Raw genomic sequence first — 18,604 nt, forward strand, 5'->3', positions numbered from 1 at the left:
AATTGTTGGCTCATTAAGTCTTATATTTTTAAATTGCTTAATCCTTTTAGGTAATTTTTAAATAAAGTATATAATAAATGATATCTTGTTTAATAATTCAAAAGTGCTTCCATTATATATATACACACACACACACATATGAAAATATCTTTATTCATCCATCAATGGACATTTAGCTTGTTTCCATGCCTTGGATGCTGTGAATAATGTCCAGCATGGTGAGTACAATTCACAAGATTGTATTATACACTTGAAATTTGCTGTAAAGAATGGAAATCATAATTTCATGACCACATGCACACACACCCCAAAACTGATAATTACATGAAGAGATGGAGCTGTTAACTAACTTTACTGTGGGCATCACTTCACAGTATATATGTGTATCACATCATCACCCTAAACTGACACGTGTGATATGTCAACAGTCTCTCAGTAAAAGCTCAGGTACAAGAAGAAAACAAAAGACCAGCTCGGGCAGTGATCTGCCTGCCTTGCTCCCAGCACTGAGGGCCAGGCCCCGCCTGTGCTCCCCGTAACAGGCCTCCCTGGGCGACACGTCACAGGCAAAGAAACAAAGACTTAAGAGAAATTAAGAAACAAAATCAACTCAGTTGGTAGGATCTATCTGAATCCCAGGCTGGGTTCTTACCCCAACTACTATATACTTGTGTGTGTGTGTGTGTGTGTGTGTGTGTGTGTGTGTGTGTGATGATCAGTCACTCAGTTGCGTCCGACTCTTTTGTGACCCCATGCACTGTAGCCCTCCAGGCTCCTCTGTCCATGGGATTTCCCAGACTTAAGAATACTGGAGTGGGTTGCCATGCCCTCCTCCTGGGGACTTTTCCCAATCCAGGGATTGACCCTGCATATCCTGCATTGCAGGCAGATTGTTCACCATCTGAGCCACCAGGGAAGCCCAACACTCTGGCAGCACCACAGTTATCTGGAGTGTTACTACAGTGGAAACTGGGGGAAGAAGACATGCGATCCTGCTGGATTATTTCTTACAACTGTTTAAGGTCAAACAAGCTTCCCAGGTGGCTCTGCAGTAAAGAACCCACCTGCCAATGCAGGAGATGCAGGTTCAATCCCTGGGTCAGGAAGATCCCCCGGAGGAAATGGCAACCCATTCCAGTATTCTTGCCTGGAGAATCCCATGGACAGAGGAGTCTGGCGGGCTATAGCCTATAGCGTCGCAAGAGAGACAGACATGACTGAGTGGCTAACCAACAAAAAGGCTAAACAAGGAGTGGCGGCATATACCAACATTTATTTACTCAATAAAGTTTCTGTTGAGCACCTCTGCTGGGGACACAGCAAACAACACAGACAAAGCCCTGCCCTCACGAAGCTGGCTTTGCTCCAGCAGTGCCTCATGCAAAGCTTCACTGGATCAGGGTGCTTATAATTCAAGTTAATAAACTGCTGTTCAGTTGCTCAGTCGTGTCTGACTCTTTGCAACCTTATGGACGGCTCACCAGGCTTCCCTGTCCTCCACCATCTCCTGGAGTTTGCTCAAACTCATGTCCATTGAGTGATGCCATCCAACCATCTCATCCTCTGGCACCCTCTTCTCCTGCCACTCTCAATCTTTCCCAGCATCAGGGTCTTTTCCAATGAACTGGCTCTTCACATCAGGTGGCCAAAGTATTAGAGCTTCAGCTTCAGCATCAGTCCTTCCAATGAGTATTCAGGGTTGATTTCCTTTAGGATGTATTAAATAAATGCTGATTGTGGAAATGTTGATTGCAAACTCTGGTCCCCCACAAGGTGGGTCTGATTAGGTTTCCCAGGTGATGTGACAAGGCTTGTCATACTTGTGAAGACCCAGCCTTGTTCCAAGTGGTAAATAAGTGAGTCATCTCCACTCCAATGCTTAAAATACCTGTAAAAGGTAAAAAAACTGTTCTATTCCACACATGCTTGGAAGGTCTAACCCCCTTTTCTTTCCTGCTTCTTTGCTCCAGGCCATCCAGAGCCCACGAAGTTGCACAGCCAGTTGTCACGGAGACGATGAGGCTGTGATTGATGAATCGCAAGTCCCAGCCTGTTGCTCCCAAAGACAGGCTCCTCCCAGCCCTTCCAGCTCCCCTGAGACCCAAGCCAGCAGGAGGAACATGCAGCCCCCGAATCGCTGAGGCCCCTCCTATCCCGCTTCTGCCTCACTGCCAGGGCCTCTTCCACGATGGCCTGTAACCAATCGTCCATCGAGACCTACGAATACCTGCTGCCCAACGGGAGCCACGAGGGGGACTCCAGGGTGCCCCCACCGCCCGCCACGCTCAGGATGTCCCTGGCGGTCCTCATGATGCTGATGGTCGTGGTGGGGTTCCTAGGCAACGCGGTGGTCTGCATCATCGTGTACCAGAGGCCGACCATGCGCTCCGCCATCAACCTGCTGCTGGCCACGCTGGCCTTCTCGGACATCATGCTGTGCTTGTGCTGCATGCCCTTCACGGCCGTCACCCTCGTCACTGTCCACTGGCACTTTGGGGACTCCTTCTGCCGGCTCTCAGCCGCGCTCTACTGGTTCTTCGTCTTGGAGGGCGTGTCCATCCTGCTCATCGTCAGCGTGGACCGCTTCCTCATCATCGCGCAGCGCCAGGACCGGCTGAATCCCCGCCGGGCCAAAGTGATCATCGCCGCATCCTGGGCGCTGTCCTTCTGCGTCTCGGCGCCGGCGCTGGCCGGCTGGACGCTGGTGGAGGTGCCGGCGCGGGCCCCACAGTGCGTGCTGGGCTATACCGAACTCCCGGCCGGCCGCGCCTACGTGCTGACTCTGGTGGGCGCCGCCTTCTTCATTCCCTTTGCGGTGATGCTCGGCGCCCACCTGGGCGTCCTGCATGCGGTGCGCAAGAACGCGGTGCGTGTGCACAACCAGTCCGAGCGCCTGGACCTGCGCCGGCTACCCCGCGCCTGCCTGCGGCGGCTGCGGCGGCAGCAGCAGCAGGCCAGCCTGGACCTGAGTTTCAAGACCAAGGCCTTCACCACCATCTTGATCCTCTTCGTGGGCTTCTCGCTGTGCTGGCTGCCGCACTCGGTGTACAGCCTGCTGTCCGTGTTCAGCCGGCGCTTCTACTGCGGCCCCTCTTTCTACGCCACCAGCTCCTGCGTGCTGGGGCTGAGCTACCTCAAGTCCGTCTTCAACCCCATCGTCTACTGCTGGCGGATCAAGAAGTTCCGCGAGGCCTGTCTGGAGCTGCTGCCCCCCACCTTCCAGATCCTCCCCAAAGTGCCTGAGCGGATCCGGAGGCGAATCCAGCCGAGCACCGTGTACGCGTGCACGGAGAACCAGTCCGCGGTGTAGGGGAGGGGCGAGCAATAGCCACCATCTGCCCCTCACTTGACTTCCTGGGACTCCCGAGCAGTCAGCGCTTAGCACAAAGGGACCCGCTGGTCACCAGGGAAACGGGCTCCCGCGTTTGCACGATGAATTATTTCTGTTTCTTGCTGCGGAACATTAGTGCAGACCTGTTGGAAACCCGAAGGCATCAGGACCAAAGGGGAGATGCGTGCAGTGATGCAGGTGGTGGCGGTTCAGTCGCTAAGTTGTGTCCGACTATTTCGACCCCATGGACTGTAGCCTCCCAGGCTCCTCTGTCCGTGGGATTTTCCAGGCAAGAATACTGGAGTGGGTTGCTATTTCCTTCTCCAAGGAACCTTCCTGACCCAGGGATCAAACCCGGGTCCCCTGCACTGCAGGCAGATTCCTTACCAACTAAGCTATGAGTGATGCCCGAGTTGGGCCGAAAGTTAGGGAGGAAGGGGAGCAGTAGGGAGGTTGGCTGAGTGGCAGGAGGAAGGCTCTGTGAGCCCTCTCCAGGCCTGCCTTGGAGACGCCCGGGTGCCCTGTTCTGATGTGAGAAACCCGGGTTCGTCCATCTCTGGGTGGTCAGGCATTGTCTGCAGCACCAGCATCCTCCACAGGCGTTGGTATCTGTGTGTGCGTGGTGGAAGCATGCAGAGTTCTTTATGTTGGTCAGATGGGCATTTGGGGTGATGCCAAACCATCCTTTCTGGAAACCAAAGTCACATAGGAGACAGAGGGGCCCTGGGCCTTTCAGCTCCCGTGTGACACACGGGAGACCTCGGTGGCTCGAAGCCCAGAGAATGTTCGAGGGCAGCTCAGCTGAGAGGAGAAGCCCACCCCAGTGCTCATGCATGTCCTCAACCCTCCTGCCCTCCATGGCCCCTCACCTGAAGCCACCTCTGGGTCAGCGGTGACAGCCCTGCCCCTTCTCTTCTTCCTGCTTCCTGCCCCGCCCCACCTGGCCCTCCTTCCATCTGACCAATGAGCGGGCACCACATGCCTTGTCCTGCTGATTCATCATTTCAGTACTTGTGTTGACTTGCTTTCAGGCTCAGAAGTGGCTGGGGGCTTTGTTTACATGTTTCTCGTGATGCCCTGAGGCCCGCCACATCACCCCGTCACAGTGGCGGGAATACAACCCCCACTGGGTTGCCTTCGTGACCTCTGTGTTCCTCTACCTCACGCAGGGCTGCAGGAGTCTGACTGCTGTAGCCTGGGCCACCTCCCCAGGACCCTGGGACCCCGGTCCCCCAGCCCAGGCAGGACCGTGATCCAGAGGGCAGATGCTTGGAGGGGACCCTTCTGCTTGTCCTGGGCACTGGGCCTCTACTCCCTGGGCCCCTGTTACCACCAGGAGCTTCCACTGCTGAGAGTGACTTTCCTGAGTTCAGGGCACACAGTTGGTTCTGTGGACTGTCCTTACACTTTCAGATCTGAAGAGAGTGGGAGATTTAAAGAAAAATGTAGAAAACATGATTCCAAGCCCAACTCAGTTAGAAACTAGTCATGTGACCTTGCTTCTCCCCACTTTCTCTGGGCTTTGGTTTCCCCATCCCTGAGGAAACAGGTTTAGAAGGTCTCCAAGGTCCCCGCCACCTCTCACACACTCCGATTCTAAAATGCGTATGTTTTCCACTCGTAGACACCACACCCCCCGCCTGCGTTTATCTATCATTAATTAAGTGCCTAAGAGGTGCAAGGCACTGTGTGGTTGGGGGGGGTGGGAGGGGCTGGGCCTGGAGGCAGATGTCAGAGTTATCTCAGGATAATTAGGACTCACATTTGGCGCAGGAACTCAGATGCTCCCTGTGTGTATTTCTTCTCGTTTCCTTTCCAAGGCTGTATCACCAGACTAGCTCCTCATTCTCCTCCTGTGACAGAAGCAAAAAAGAAAGATAACACAGTTTACACTCCTCTAAGCCCAGAGGAGTTTTTTCAGAAAATAGTTGGCACTTTTCTCACCAACCTCACCCTCCCTTTATACACGGACCCAGAGCCCCTAGACCCTTTTATACTCAGAGAGGGAGAGAGAGGTTGATCGAAGATGGGCAGTTGGTGTGTGATTGATTGAGGTGTGTCCCTCACATCTGTGTCCTGTGAGCCCCCAGCAAGGTCAGGGTTTGCCCTCAGTCCCCACTAGGCAGAGCCACATGGCCTTGGTGGTATCTGAGAGCACAGCCCGCCCGCCACAGGGACGGAGCCTCTGGGCACCTCCTCGCTCGTGGCCGTTTAAGAGAATGTTCTTCAGGAGCCTTGAGTAAAAGAGAAATCCCCAAACTTAATGAATGAAGGTACCAAAATTTACATCAATCCGTGTTATATGATGTGTGTTGGACAGTAATATATATGTTTCAAAGTAATAATTTTGTATATATTTTAAATAAAGTATTATTGTTCTTTCCGTGTAGAAGCCTGTGTTCTTGCCAAAATTAGCGCCAGGGCCATGATAGCAAGCCGGGAATCTGGGGTCAAACATCTCCTGAGACACGATCACTTCCTAGAACCTGTAAGCTATTAACGGAGCTGCAACGACTGAAAGACATTACTGATTAGATGACCAATGGGAGATTCAGCAGTAGGGGTCGCAAGGCAGCACCCATGGTTTTAATAAAACTCTCCACCCTGCTCAGTAATTCCAACTAGCTAGTTTCACCTCTGACTTTTTTTTTTTTTTTTGGCTGTGGTGGGCCCTCCTTGTGGCAGTGGGCTTCTCTTGTTGTGGCGCACAGGCTCTATAGCACACGGGCTCAGTAGCTGTGGCTAGTGGGATCTTAGTTCCCAGACCAGGGATCGAACCTGCATCCTCTCCCTTGGAAGGCAGATTCTGAACCCCTGGACCTCCAGGGAAGTCCCTCACCTCTGACTTTCATTTTGCCGCCTTCATGATTCCCTCTAGCCTCCCTGAGCCTTCAGTGAACCTTGTCCTAAAATCCTATGTAAATAGCAAGCTCTTGTTTCCTTCCCTGCCGCCCGCAGGGTGACCACTGCTTCTTCATTCTTATATGATCTGGATGTAACCTCCCCTAGGGTCCCTAGCCCTCCCTTTTCTTGAGCACTTTGAGTGCACTGGCCTGGTGAAAGATGTTGGAACACAAGAGCATGGTGGGTGTGTGTGTTTCTGTGAGTGTGTGAGTGTGCACTTACATGCACATGTATGCAATATTTGGGGTGGGCATCCAAGGTCACTCACTGCACCAGGCAGTCCTAGCTCACTTTCCGCTGTCTGCCCCGTGGTCCTGGAGGAGCCGGGGATAAGGTGTTGTAGGAATAGGAGACGTGCTGGAGCACGCCTAGCTCCAAGGGAACCAGGGAGAGGCTCACAGGGCATTTTCCTACTTAGTCCGATGGGAGCAGAAAGAACTCGTCCGAATGGAAACGAGGTGTGACTGGAATGCTACCTTCTGCATCAGGAATCCGAGGATGCCAATACACCAGCTCAGGCTGGATGTGTCCAGGTAAACTCCTAACGATCCCCAAGGCTGGGGTGGTAAGGATGATTCCTTTCCCGGGATCCACGTGGTCCAGCTCCCCTGGCTCCCTCCTGCTGCCTCTGGTCTGGCAGCCACTGTCCCTTCACCAACTATCCCAGCTGGAAAAAAAATAGCCAACCTCGTTTTCAGAAGCATGTTTGAAAAGACAGGTTTGCTGCTCCTTATGAAGTGTCCTCTGGGGACTCGTTTCTCATTTCCTCCCTCATTGAAATGCTGCCATCGTCTCCCCTCCTGACGGTGTTTGGCTGCGGTGTCATGACGACTTCAAATGTTTTATTAAACCGTGAAGAGAGGGTCAGGCACCTCTCCATAAAAGACAAACAGGACTGAATAATTTTAGAAATGCACATGGAAAAGTGCAAAGCCCTAATTTGCTTTCAAGGCGTGCAGAGAGGTAAGGGAGAAACAGTGTGGGAGGCAGGAGGCTCTGACTCCCCAAGGCTGCCACCGGCTCGGATTTGCGGGCCCTCCCAGGAATTAGGCGGTCCAGGCTGCTGGGAAGTGCTCCCGGGGAGCAGGCAGCTGAGGTGCATCCGCTCAGGCCACACTCAGTGTGGTCACTCGTGGGGTCTCCCTTGCTCTCTTAGGGTGATATTCCACCCAACTTTTGTCCACCAGTGTCTAAATCTCCATTATACCTTTGTAAAATCTCCATTATACCCTCCTGCCCTCAGATCCTTTTCACTGTTTGGCCCCCTTCTCCGTTTTCCTTGAGTCTTCCCTTCTCAAATGATGCAATAAGCAGGTATAGGCAGGTTCTTAACTAGACACAAGGTGATGCTATACTTTAAAGGTTAGATTTAGATTATGTAAGAGAATGGCGTACTTGCCATCCTTATGAATGAATGTTCCCTAGGTTTAAGACAAGTTTTAAAAATAATACCTACTGATTTTTAAAAAAAAATATTATAGAGGTAATTTTCTCCTTGTAGAATGAAACCTCTTTTTTACCCAAAGTTGAAGATTCTCTAGTTTAAAAAAATTACATTAAAAGTAGATTTTTTTGTGTGTGCAAAATTTAGATTATACTCTTCCACAACTTGGGCTTCCATGGCGGCTTAGTGGTAAAGAATCTGCCTGCCAATGCAGGAGACACAGGTTCTATCCCTGGGTCTGATAGTTCCCATGGAGAAAGAAATGGCAATCCACTCCAGTATTCTTCCCTGGGTAATCCCATGGACAGAGGAGCCTGGTGGGCCACAGTCCATGGGGTTGCAAAGAGTCAGACACTACTTAACGACCACACAACAACTTCAACAGCACTGTATTGAAAAAGAATGTAGAAATCGATCTGGGGGCTTCCTTATGGTGAATATTCATTGGAAGGACTGGTGCCGAAGCTGAAGCTCCAATACTTTGGCCACCTGATGTGAACAGCCAACTCACTGGAAAAGACCCTGATGCTGGGAAAGATTGAGGGCAGGAGAAGTGGGTGACAGAGGATGAGACTGTGATAGACATAATTAGAGCAAACACTGGAAGATAGTTAAGGACAGGGAAGCCTGGTGTGTTGTAGTCCTGGGGGTGGCAAAGAGCTGGACACGACTTGGCGACCACGCACACACAAACATCCTCGGAATATATTCAGGGCCAGAAACCGAAGGGCAGAAAGTTTCTTTAGGAGCATCTGGCTAAAGGTGACCTGTCAGAGAAGTAACCAGAAATCTCCTTTGTTGAACTGTGCAGGGCAGGATGAATCCAAAGGCCTTAAGGTGTCCAGGAGCACCTAAAGACTTCACAGGAGACAGAAGTGCATCGCTTACAATTCAGTAACACCTAAGGATTTGCAAGTAACACAAGTCCTTGATGGAGCTGGGAGGGGCCACCAGGGCTGAGGACTAAGTTCTAGGACCCCCTTAGGCTGGATGCCCTGGGGGTGGAAGCCATCCTCTCACCAAGACAACTTTTATTTAAAAAAACAACTACAGGAGGAACAAAGAATTAAAAGGATTTTTAATAAAATCAACAAGTTTACATTTGTACATCTTGTGTATTTCGGACCCATCCAGGGGTTAAAGGGTAAAGGGCCAGGTCTCCATAGGAGGGCGAGCAGGAAGCCCAGGCCACCCTGGCTGTGTGATGGGCAGGGACTTGAGGGCGGGACCCAAGGCCCCCGGATCCCCTTCAAGCACACCCCGGGTCCGTCCAGCTCGGAGCGCAGGCCCAAGGCTCCATAGCCCACGCGACCCTCCCACAGGGATGCTTGATAAGCTACAGCAGATTAACAGCTCATGAAATTAAAGTCTTGCCCAGAGAATATTAATGTCAGCTGTGTCCACTTCGTGCTGTTTTAACTCGGTAGGTGACACCAAACTGACCCAGGGAGGAAAGGAGCGAGTGACGGTTCTAATTCCTCTAATCAACGGGACGATCACGAAAGAGCAGGCCTCTGGAAAGAACCATGAACTTTTAAAAATGTAATTTGAGAAAGGGGCCTGGTCAGTGGGGGTGCTGATTAGAGAGGCAAGGTTTTTACAATTCAGCACAGGGTCACAGAATCCTGCTGCATTTGAGGGCTCAGTAGAGATAGAAAACTGTTCAACTTTAGTTCCATTATTCTAAAGGATAACAAACGTCAAAATATCGATCAAAGTGTGGAGCAAAGAAAGACCTGTGCCCCCGAGTTAGGAACCAGGAGGCTTTTCCAGGATTGTCCCCATCTCGTGGAGAGCAACAGTGCCTTCAGAATTGCAGAATTCCAAGTCCTAGCTGCTCGTTCTCTGAGGAATAAACCCAAACTCACAAGCTGTAAGGATAACGTCCCCAGGACCATGACCATGCCTTCACAGCCACCTGCAGGGCAAGACTCGTGACTCGGCTTTGATTGCCAGTATTGCACACAGCACACAGCCGAGCTGCAAGAATTTCTTCACCATTGACTCTTTATAGAGATTGAGACACAGCTGGGAGGGTGAGTGGGTGCCTGTGCTTCCCGGCCCCTTCGAATCACAAGAGGGACGAGCACACGGACGGTTATTAGTACAGATCCTTTCTACAGGTGGGTGAGCTCTACACCTGGTCCGTAAGGCCTGGGCTGAGGACACAGGCCAGGTCTGGGGGGTCCTCCCGTCACACACACAGGCTGATGTGTATCTGCCAAGCTTCATGGTAGGGGTCACGGCATCTTTCTTCTTAGTCCCTGATGGTCAGTCAGTCATCAGCAGGACGAAATTCAGAGGAGGGCAGTGAAGTAACCACAGAGTCAGCTTCCCCGAGATGCTGGACAGAGAGGCAAGAGTGGATGCGGGCCTGCGATGCCGAGGTTGCGGGAGACTTCTGTCCTGTGTGTCTGGGAAGCCGCAGCACAGGCATGTAAAGTGCTGGGAGGTAAGGCAGCCTGCCTGGGCTTCCTTGTGGGGCAGCACTCCCCCGGGAAGGGTGACGACCCCAGTGCAGGAGGAGCTGTCACCCACAGCCCAGCCCACCCAGCGTGGAGGCGACCATCAGCAGCCCCAGCAAACACACCCGGCTTGTGCTCACACCTTTCCCTTTTAATTTCCCAAGTGATCAAGGGCGGATATGTTTTCATAAGGAAAACCGTCCCTAGTGAACATGATGGGTGAATTTCCAAACTAGAGAAAAACCACGAAGAGGACAGAACTTCAAATAAAAGGTTCTGCTCGACCATGTGAATCGTGGAGTTTCAAACCAGCAGGCCACACGCCGTGGGTTCCCACCCCCGCCGACGACTCCAGACCCGAGAGCAGCTCTTCCAGGCGCGTCCAAGGCTTCTCGGAGCCTCATTCTCCAGACAGCCAGAAGGGAACGAATTTACCCCAAAAGGAAGGGTGGGGCACCCAGGCAGATCTTTTGGGGGCTGGGAGCCAGATGGGAAGTGGAAAGAACAAAAATTCCTCCCCAAGGTCAGCAGTCCTGCAGGGCAGAGGCAGAGCCCGGGTGTGGCCGGTGGGCGGACAATCAGGATGAAGAGCTGGGTTCTCCAGCCACTCACCGACCAGGACGAGATCACCGCTGTTACCCTGGAGCAGACGATTCCAGTGTGGACACGCGTCTACAGATCAGGGCGAGGGGTGGGGGTCTGACTTGCTTGGGCTGTACAGGAAGGCTCACTTCCTCAGGGAACAGACATCTGTTATGGGCGGCGAGGTCCCTGGACGCGGAAACCTGGCATGTTTCTATTGGAGGGACTGTCCATTTCCATCCGAGGCAGGGGGCTGGCCCCAGCCTGTTTTCCATAGACCGAATTCCCCCAGCACTCAGGGACGGCCGACAGAGCACAGTCACAGCCTCCCATCTGCGCACCCAGCAGGCTAGCTGAGGACCCAAGGCCCTGCCTCTTCAAGTCCGAGCCCCGGCGCTGGGGGAGCTGGGCTCTGTGTGTCTGCTGGCCGCGCAGTGGGTGTGGACGAGACCACCGTTGGGGTACCTAACGAACACAGGCTCGAGGAAGGGGTTTTGGCACATCTGGCAAAGCTTTTTGTCTGAGAGTCGAACGGAGCTTCCTTTCAGCTTCATCTGCAGAAAGAAAAGATGGAGATGTCTGTGACCAGTTTTCAGAGCTGACAAGCATCGCCCCCTGGGTAGTTATTAAAGTCATCCCTGGTGGGGACAGCTTGAACATCAAATTCTGGAAACAGAATCTCAGCAGTGAAAATAAACAAAACTATCCTCAGGAACTAGAAAAATCAAAAAAGCTACAAAACTGCCTTCTTAAAAAGTAATTGCTTCCTCTCTGGTTGAGGCATTGTTCACCAAGATCCTCTCTCAAACGTTCTCTGAGCCCTGATGCTTTCAAAAAGGTCATTATGCAGTCATGGGGCGTTAGCGCTGACGAGGCCAAGAAAGTCATCTAATTCCTGCTACCCCTGTCTGCACACCAGAAAAGTGAGGCCAGATAAGAGACACGGTCCAAGCCACGCGGTCTATCCGTAGCACATTCATGACCTGTCCCAGGACACTTAATTTCCTTTCTTTAAAGGTAATTAACGAAACTAACACAACTTTATCATTTCCTGTCTGAAACACAGGACTTGAGTTCTGTAAGTTAAAAGCCTTTCTGCACAATTCACGTGAGTAAACCCAGCAAGTCAGCCTGTTGGTGGCTTGGGGAATCACCATATTTGTTAGTTTCTTTAGTCATTCAACAAACATTTGATGCCGTCAAGATGACACCAGCCTTGGCTCAGGAATACGGAGATCAGTAAAGGAAGCTCCTGCCCTCAGAGTACCCAAAGCCTCACAGGGGAAGGGGCACCACAGGCGCGGCACTGGGTGAGCACACGGGGTGCTAGTCTGCTTAGAGGGATGGGAAGGCTTCACAGGGGAGAGAGGTTAGCCTGGGTTTCAAGGAGGCATTCACCAGGCACAAAAGGAAGAGACGGGACACAGGCAGAGGAACCGGTGGACATCAAGGCTGTCTGAATGGAACGGCAGGCCCACTGCTCCTTCCACGTGTCCTGGAAACAGTGAGATGGGCAAGGATGGGTCAGAGGAGGGAGGCCAGATCCTCCAGACTTCAGCTTCTCCACTGGGGGAGGTCAAGGATGTCTCCCTAGTGGGAGAAACCTGCAGATTCCTGCTCTGGAGGGACATCCTGCCAGCCGCAGGGCACACGCAGGGCCTCACCAGAGAGGAGCTTCTGATGAGCTGGGGCTGCTATGGACTGAATGCCTGTATCTCTCCCTACGTGGACGCCCTGACCCCCAGCGGGACGGTGTTTGGAGGCGGGGCCCCCATGATGGCTGCAGGGCCCCCATGATGGCTGCAGGGCCCTTAGAGGAGACTGGTGCCCACGCCTGGCCATGTGCACATAGCAAGGATGGGGCCTCCCAAACACTGAATCAGTCGGCACCTTGACTCCAGGCTTCCAGCCTCCAGACAGGGAGAACTGTTTGTGAGTCATCTGAGCCCCTGGCCTGTGGGGTTCGCTCTTATCTGTTACAGCAGCCCTGGAGGATGGAGACAGGATGAAGAATGGGGCTCTGAACCGGCCTGTGGTCCACATCTGGCTCCTGTGTGCTCTCTGTGACACCCCACGTCCCTGCTCCCCCTTCTGTGAAAGGGGACAGTAACAGCCAATTCTGCACGGATGTGCTGGGTGGACGGAGTGACACCATGACCTGCGGTGTGGACTGGGGCCTGGCCACAACCTCCCTCTGCTCTCCTGATCGCTGGCGTCTGCAGGGCAGGAGACTGCCGCAACCTCACCACTGCCAGCCTGGCTCCCACAGCCGTGTCTGCGTGAGTAACCCACACATGCCCTGTGTCGAAGTCATAGAGAAGAAAACAGACCAAGACTGTTTTTCCAGGGTTAACATCAACGTTAAACGTCTCACCCAGGAGGGCCGAGCTCTCACCTTGTCATATTTGTAGATGAGGTTTTCAGATCTGGCCAGGCCCACAGCCACCTGCGTGGTCCTCCGGGCATGGATGCTGTCCCGCATGGCACCCATCAGGAACGGGCGGAGCAGCTGCACTGACCACGTGCCCGGCAGTAGCTGCAGCACCTGGGCTGCGTCGAACTCCACGGCATGGCGGTTCAGCAGGTCCACGGCAGCCACGGTCCGCGCGGGCGCGGCAGGGCCAGGGCCCAGGTAGACAGCCAGGAGCAAGTGGAAGAGCCGCTGGCGGTAGGGTGGGTCGCGGCCCTCAGAGCGCCACAGGCAGTAGTCCTCTGCTGCCGGGAAGTCCGCCAGCTCGTGGACCAGGATGTGCAATGCCTCCTCGTGCTGCTCCAGCTTCCCGTGCAGGATGGCGCTCTCCAGGGGCAGCCCGGCGCCTCGGGTCCTGTCTGCGGGGTGGGACCTGCCAGTGAGGGACTGAAGTGCCCGTGCCAGGCGGGGGACGTCCAGCCGTGCACCTGCCTGCCAGCACTGTGAGCTTAAGAGAGCCCAAAGCAACTCTGGCTACATGGAAACCCCGAGACGCCACCACCCAGGCTGCCTGTGCTCAGCTGCTCAGTCGTCCAACTCTTTTGCGACCCCATAGACTGTAGCCCACCAGGCTTCTCTGTTCATGGGATTTCCTGGGCATGAATTCTAGAATGGGTTGCCATTTCCTCCTCCAGGGGATCTTCCCGACCCAGGGGTCAAACCTGTGTCTCCTGCAGTGGCAGGCAGATTCTTTACTGCTGAGCCACTGAGAAGTCCCCCAGGATGCCCAGACACCCCTAAACACCACCACTCTGGCTACCTGGACACCGCCTTGGGTAACAGAGTTTGGGGGTGTCTAGGTACAGGAGGACTGCCAGGTGCCTTGGGACAAAGTTCTTCATGGGAACATCATTCAGGCCTGAGTCATGTGCTTCTTTCTGGCCATGAGGTCAGTGTCAGTGAATCAACAATATACACTAAATAAAGTATTTTCAACAGAATGCACATAAACAAGGTTATGTATGGATGGAAACGTGGCCAGTGGTTTGCCAGGCGTGATGGTGTAGTACCTGTGAGTTCAATTGTGGGGTCTATACAGGACATACCTCTCATGAACCATGAGAAAGGATTGGGAGTTAAATGCTGCTAAAGAGAAGTATTTTAACCCAGTAAGGACAACTTGGAAATCCCATGGTGCCCATAGAGCAGGAGACAGTTCACTCTGCCAGACAACACGGACACTGCGGTCCCTGCCCTGGAGGAAGTGAAAACTGGACCCCCTCCAGGAAGGATGCCTTCCTCCCAGCCTGGAGTGGCTGAGCGGGCTGCTGGGGGTAGTGCCAGCCAGCAAAGTCATGGTCACAGCCAGAGCCTCAGAAGGAACTGATCAGAGTGCTTCAAAGCCGAGTGAGCAAGTTCAAAGCAGCTCTGCTCAGTGAATGCACAGACCTCCCAGCACCCTGGGCAGCCTCTGGGTCATTGGCTAAAGGGCCTATCTGTGGCCAGAGGGCAGAGGACAGATGGGAGGCATCCCTGGCCTCCGGGAGGCTGACTCGGTGCCACAGAGGCTCACAGACCGCCACCTTGTCCCCCCCGCACCCTGTGACGTTTATCCACAGAGGCTACATGGGTCCACTCACCCATCAGAAAGTGGACTCGGTAGAGATCAGATTCCTGGAGCAGGCGTCGCAGCTTCGCCTGCGTCTCAGTCACTTCTGCATCCTTGTCGGGGGTGCAGGGCCTCTGCTGCAGCACCTCGTCCAGGTAGAGGACAGCCAGGTGCGTATGGTACTCCTCCTTCTGCAGGACAGGGGTGAGCAGACGGGCAGCATGTGCAGGAGCCCAGAGACCGCCCCACCCCCCGCCCAGGATGGCATGTGTGGGAGCCCAGATGTGTGATGTGAGCAGGGGCTCCAGGTCAACAGAATGCAAGTACTGGAGAGAAAGCTTTCAGAAAGCATGATGGAGGACCTGAATATAAACTTTTTGGGAGACTGCCCTGGGGTCCGGTGGTCAAGCCTTCACCTTCCAATGCAGGGGACGCAGGTTTGATCCCTAGTCGGGGAGCTAGGATCCCACATGCTGGGGGGCAACTAAGCCCACAGGAAAGAGCCCACATGCCACAAGGAAGATGCCATGTGACACAACTGAGACCCAATGCAGCCGAATAAATAATAAGCAGAATGAAACAGAATCTAGGGGAAAGTATCTCATTCTGAGAAGTAAGGGCCACAGGATTTAGGTAAGGGCCACAAGATTTAGCTGCCTCCAAAGAAAGGAAGCTTCACTCACTTCCTTTAAGAATAATAACAAGGAAGAAAAACAAAGAAGAAAAATGAAAGTGGACGGGACAAGAGGTGGAGGGTGAAAACAAGCCACCTGGGCCTCCGGTCTCTTTCACAAATGTCTGATTCCCTCTCTGACCTCCCGCAAGTACAGATTGAGCGCCAGGAACATAAGACGTTCAGTTAGACCCACTGGCCAAGTTCAGGTTCCCATAGGGCCCCAGCAAACCCATGATATTGGCCTGAGAGCCAGGCCTCACCTGCAGTCTCCTTTCTGTGACAAGATGCTCCAGGTACTTAACCAGGGCTTGAGGGTATTTCTTAAGGCAACTGATGATATCATCTGGGTTAAAACCACTCTGCTGTTCATCTAGTGGTCTCTTGGTGAAAACCTGAACTCCGACCTGAAAGAAAAGTAGCCACTTGGTCAGCGTGCTTTTCAAAGACCCTATCTTATCTTTATTGTGAGCGCTGCATGCTTTGGGTAAAAGCACTGTCAAAATCGTGATGATTCAGAAAACCAGAGCAGTGTGGAGTGCTGACAGAGACAGGAAATGACCCAGAGCTCCAGCTGGGCCTTCTAAAAAAGCTGGGGGTGGACTTCCCTGGCGGTCTAGTGGTTAAGGCTTCGCCTTTCAAGGCAGGGCGTACAGGTTCAATTCCTGGCCAGGGAGTGAAGATCCCACACACCTCAGGGGCAAAAGACCCCAAACATAAGACAGAAGCAATACTGTAACAAATTCAATGAAGACTGTGAAAGAGGTTCACATAAAAAAAAAAAAAAATCTTAAAAATAAATAAATAAAAGGCTTGGAAACTAAGGAATCACACATTTATAGATAGCAGGTTTCCACAATCTGTGAAACGACAGCTTTGTTACACTCAGATCAAGCAAAAGAAGGACGGTCACTTATGGTAAGTGAAAGAAGATATAAGCGGCTGAAGATTCAGTCAACTTGGTTCTCCAGACGCCCAGACAAACTGTGTGCATGACCCGAGAGGGACCCCAGCATCTCCAGGCCGCCTCCCGACAGTCAATTGGAGCTCGTAGTGCAACACTATCTTCCAAGAAATGCTACAGAGGTGGTGGGGGTCAGGGGGAGCGTGTCCCTGGACTTACACATGCACGCTCCGTCACAAACACACACACACACACACACACACACACACACACACACACTCCACAACCCCAAAACACAGCATAGCTCTGATGAGCATGGACTCCGAGTTCTATGAGCCAGGACCCAAGTCTCAGTTCCACCATGTGACCAGCCTGGAGATGCTTCCCCAGCCCATCTAAACACACCGCCCGCCTGCAAAGGCACTGCTGAAGCACAAACCTCCTGACTTCTCTGCAGGACCCAGTCGGCATGCCGCCACACGAGGTCGGGGTCAGTGCTGTAGGTGAGGAAGTCCACGATGTACTCGTACAGGTCTGAGCGCGTGGAGTCCTGAATGTCCCCGTTCACGATGCTCACCCAGAGCTGGAGAGGGGGAGCCGGGACAGGTGGGATGGAAGGACACAGACAGCTTAGAACTAGCTTAGAGAGGATGTGCATGTGCTTACTTGGCCTTGATATATTTCAGAGTGGTAACACAAACTTTAAAGGCTTAAGTCCATCTTAATTTTTTTCTAATAGATGAAAAAAATACAGAGAACATGGCCTAAGAAATCAAGAACATAAAGCATCAAGTTCTCTTTCTTTTCTTTCTCGTGAGATCTCAGTAATACAAATAGTAAATATAAAATATGGGGAGATGTGGATGCATTATAAAATGTTTTTCCTGAAATAAAATAATCATTGACAGTGTTTGGACAGAGAAGAAATTCACCTGCACCCATCAGCTAGGCGTTTCCACCTTCTCCATCACAGGAATTCCTGATTTTGAAGCCCCTTTTGGGCTGTCATACTCAGATGTGCTTTCTAACACTTCAGTGACCCTGTGCCCTGGTGTTCCCACCCCTGTGGGCACGAGGCTCAGGGTAGATTCTCACAATAAAGGCCTTTGCTATTTCACTCAGGCACTTCCCTGACGTGTAGATGGAATCTTACTTTGAGACTCAGAAAGAATTGGCATCACGAGGGTGTGGAAGAGATGGGCGCTGCCTGGGAGCCTGTCTTGCATCATCCCTGTGCCGCAGACCTCACCCACCTGTCCACACTGACCTTTGAACCACACTCCCAGAAAGAAGCCCAAGAAACAGGTGGGCAGTGTAAATGCTGCAATTTTGATACCAGTGTACAAATGTTTTCTATATTACTAATTTCTTCAGTGCTGAATTCCCTAAACCCAACTACTCACACAATCATTGAAATGTGTCATTAAAAAAATTCTGCCATAGATGGAGATTTATTCCTAATTACTTCAGTTTTATAAATTCCTCTCTATGCAGCTCTGCTGTTATTAATACATTTAAAGCAAACCATAATTCTTACAACTTGGTGTTTAAAAAAATGAAAATGCTATCTTAGACTCCCAAATCTGCTCTTAAATTTTTTTTTTACCTATTCCACAATCACATTATCGTGATAGTTTCTCAAAGCAAGCAGGTATGTTTGATGAGTTTGTGAGCACTGCTGGTGTTCCCAGCCGCTCACAAAAGACATAAGAGACAGGCCGAGACATCTGAGCACAGAACCCCTGCCAAGGCCCGGAGCACTGGCTCAGACCTCAGCTCCCCCCTGACCAGTGGTGTCCCACGGGCAAGCGACTGGCCTTAATCAGCTTTGGTTTTGTCGCAGATGATGGATAACTCAGTTGCCTACAAAACTTGCTGTCATTAATGGTAGAAATTACAAACTACTACTCACAGTCTCAATTTCTGATAAGGCAATGATGTCGCAGGCCTCGTGGCTCAGTATGAAATCCTATTTTTCTCACATTTAAAAAAACTCAGTCTTAACAATGTTCTTTAGAGAGACGGAAAGGCAAAGAAAAGAAAATCCCAGGCTGCTGTTTCTCAGGGAATTCATTTTCTAAAAAGGTGTCACTCTTGTTCTGGAAAAAGGGCTATGATCAGGCAAGAGCGGTCTCTACCAAGCTGTGATTTTTTTTTTTCAAGTGACTCGGAGTTAAATGTGGTTTTACAGCAACACCTAGAAGCCTCTGAACTCACCTGAACCGCAGCGGCATCTTGGTGGTTGTAATGGTAGAGCAGGCCCAGAGCAAAGTACCTGCAGG

The 18,604-nt window shown here is 52.0% G+C and overlaps 2 protein-coding genes and 2 long non-coding RNA genes across 4 annotated transcripts in view; 2 read left to right on the forward strand and 2 right to left on the reverse strand.

The window, feature by feature from the left end:
- Positions 1 to 5,720, forward strand: part of GPR45 (G protein-coupled receptor 45) — a 42,805-nt gene extending 37,085 nt beyond the window's left edge. Inside the window, exon 2 of the mRNA XM_027554785.1 lies at positions 1,971 to 5,720. Coding sequence (XP_027410586.1) covers positions 2,189 to 3,310 — 1,122 coding nt within the window. The 5' untranslated portion in view covers positions 1,971 to 2,188 and the 3' untranslated portion in view covers positions 3,311 to 5,720. The remainder of the gene's footprint in view (positions 1 to 1,970) is intronic.
- LOC113900996 lies at positions 4,764 to 7,907 on the reverse strand. The gene is made up of 2 exons (XR_003513284.1): positions 6,712 to 7,907; positions 4,764 to 5,184 (listed from the first exon to the last, which is right to left on the reverse strand). It is a non-coding gene; the product is annotated as an uncharacterized LOC113900996 (long non-coding RNA).
- LOC113900995 lies at positions 6,150 to 10,381 on the forward strand. Its single transcript, XR_003513283.1, has 3 exons — positions 6,150 to 6,415; positions 6,654 to 6,768; positions 8,491 to 10,381. It is a non-coding gene; the product is annotated as an uncharacterized LOC113900995 (long non-coding RNA).
- The window catches only part of TGFBRAP1 (transforming growth factor beta receptor associated protein 1), a 33,789-nt gene continuing 23,925 nt past the window's right edge, over positions 8,741 to 18,604 (reverse strand). The window contains exons 7-12 of the mRNA XM_027554784.1: positions 18,540 to 18,597; positions 16,762 to 16,905; positions 15,682 to 15,825; positions 14,777 to 14,936; positions 13,122 to 13,555; positions 8,741 to 11,280 (exon numbers count right to left, since the gene is read on the reverse strand). Of these exons, the coding sequence (XP_027410585.1) occupies positions 11,104 to 11,280; positions 13,122 to 13,555; positions 14,777 to 14,936; positions 15,682 to 15,825; positions 16,762 to 16,905; positions 18,540 to 18,597 (1,117 nt within the window). The 3' untranslated portion in view covers positions 8,741 to 11,103. The remainder of the gene's footprint in view (positions 11,281 to 13,121; positions 13,556 to 14,776; positions 14,937 to 15,681; positions 15,826 to 16,761; positions 16,906 to 18,539; positions 18,598 to 18,604) is intronic.

Source organism: Bos indicus x Bos taurus, chromosome 11 (genome assembly GCF_003369695.1).
Source record: "Bos indicus x Bos taurus breed Angus x Brahman F1 hybrid chromosome 11, Bos_hybrid_MaternalHap_v2.0, whole genome shotgun sequence".
Classification (NCBI taxonomy): domain Eukaryota; kingdom Metazoa; phylum Chordata; class Mammalia; order Artiodactyla; family Bovidae; genus Bos; species Bos indicus x Bos taurus.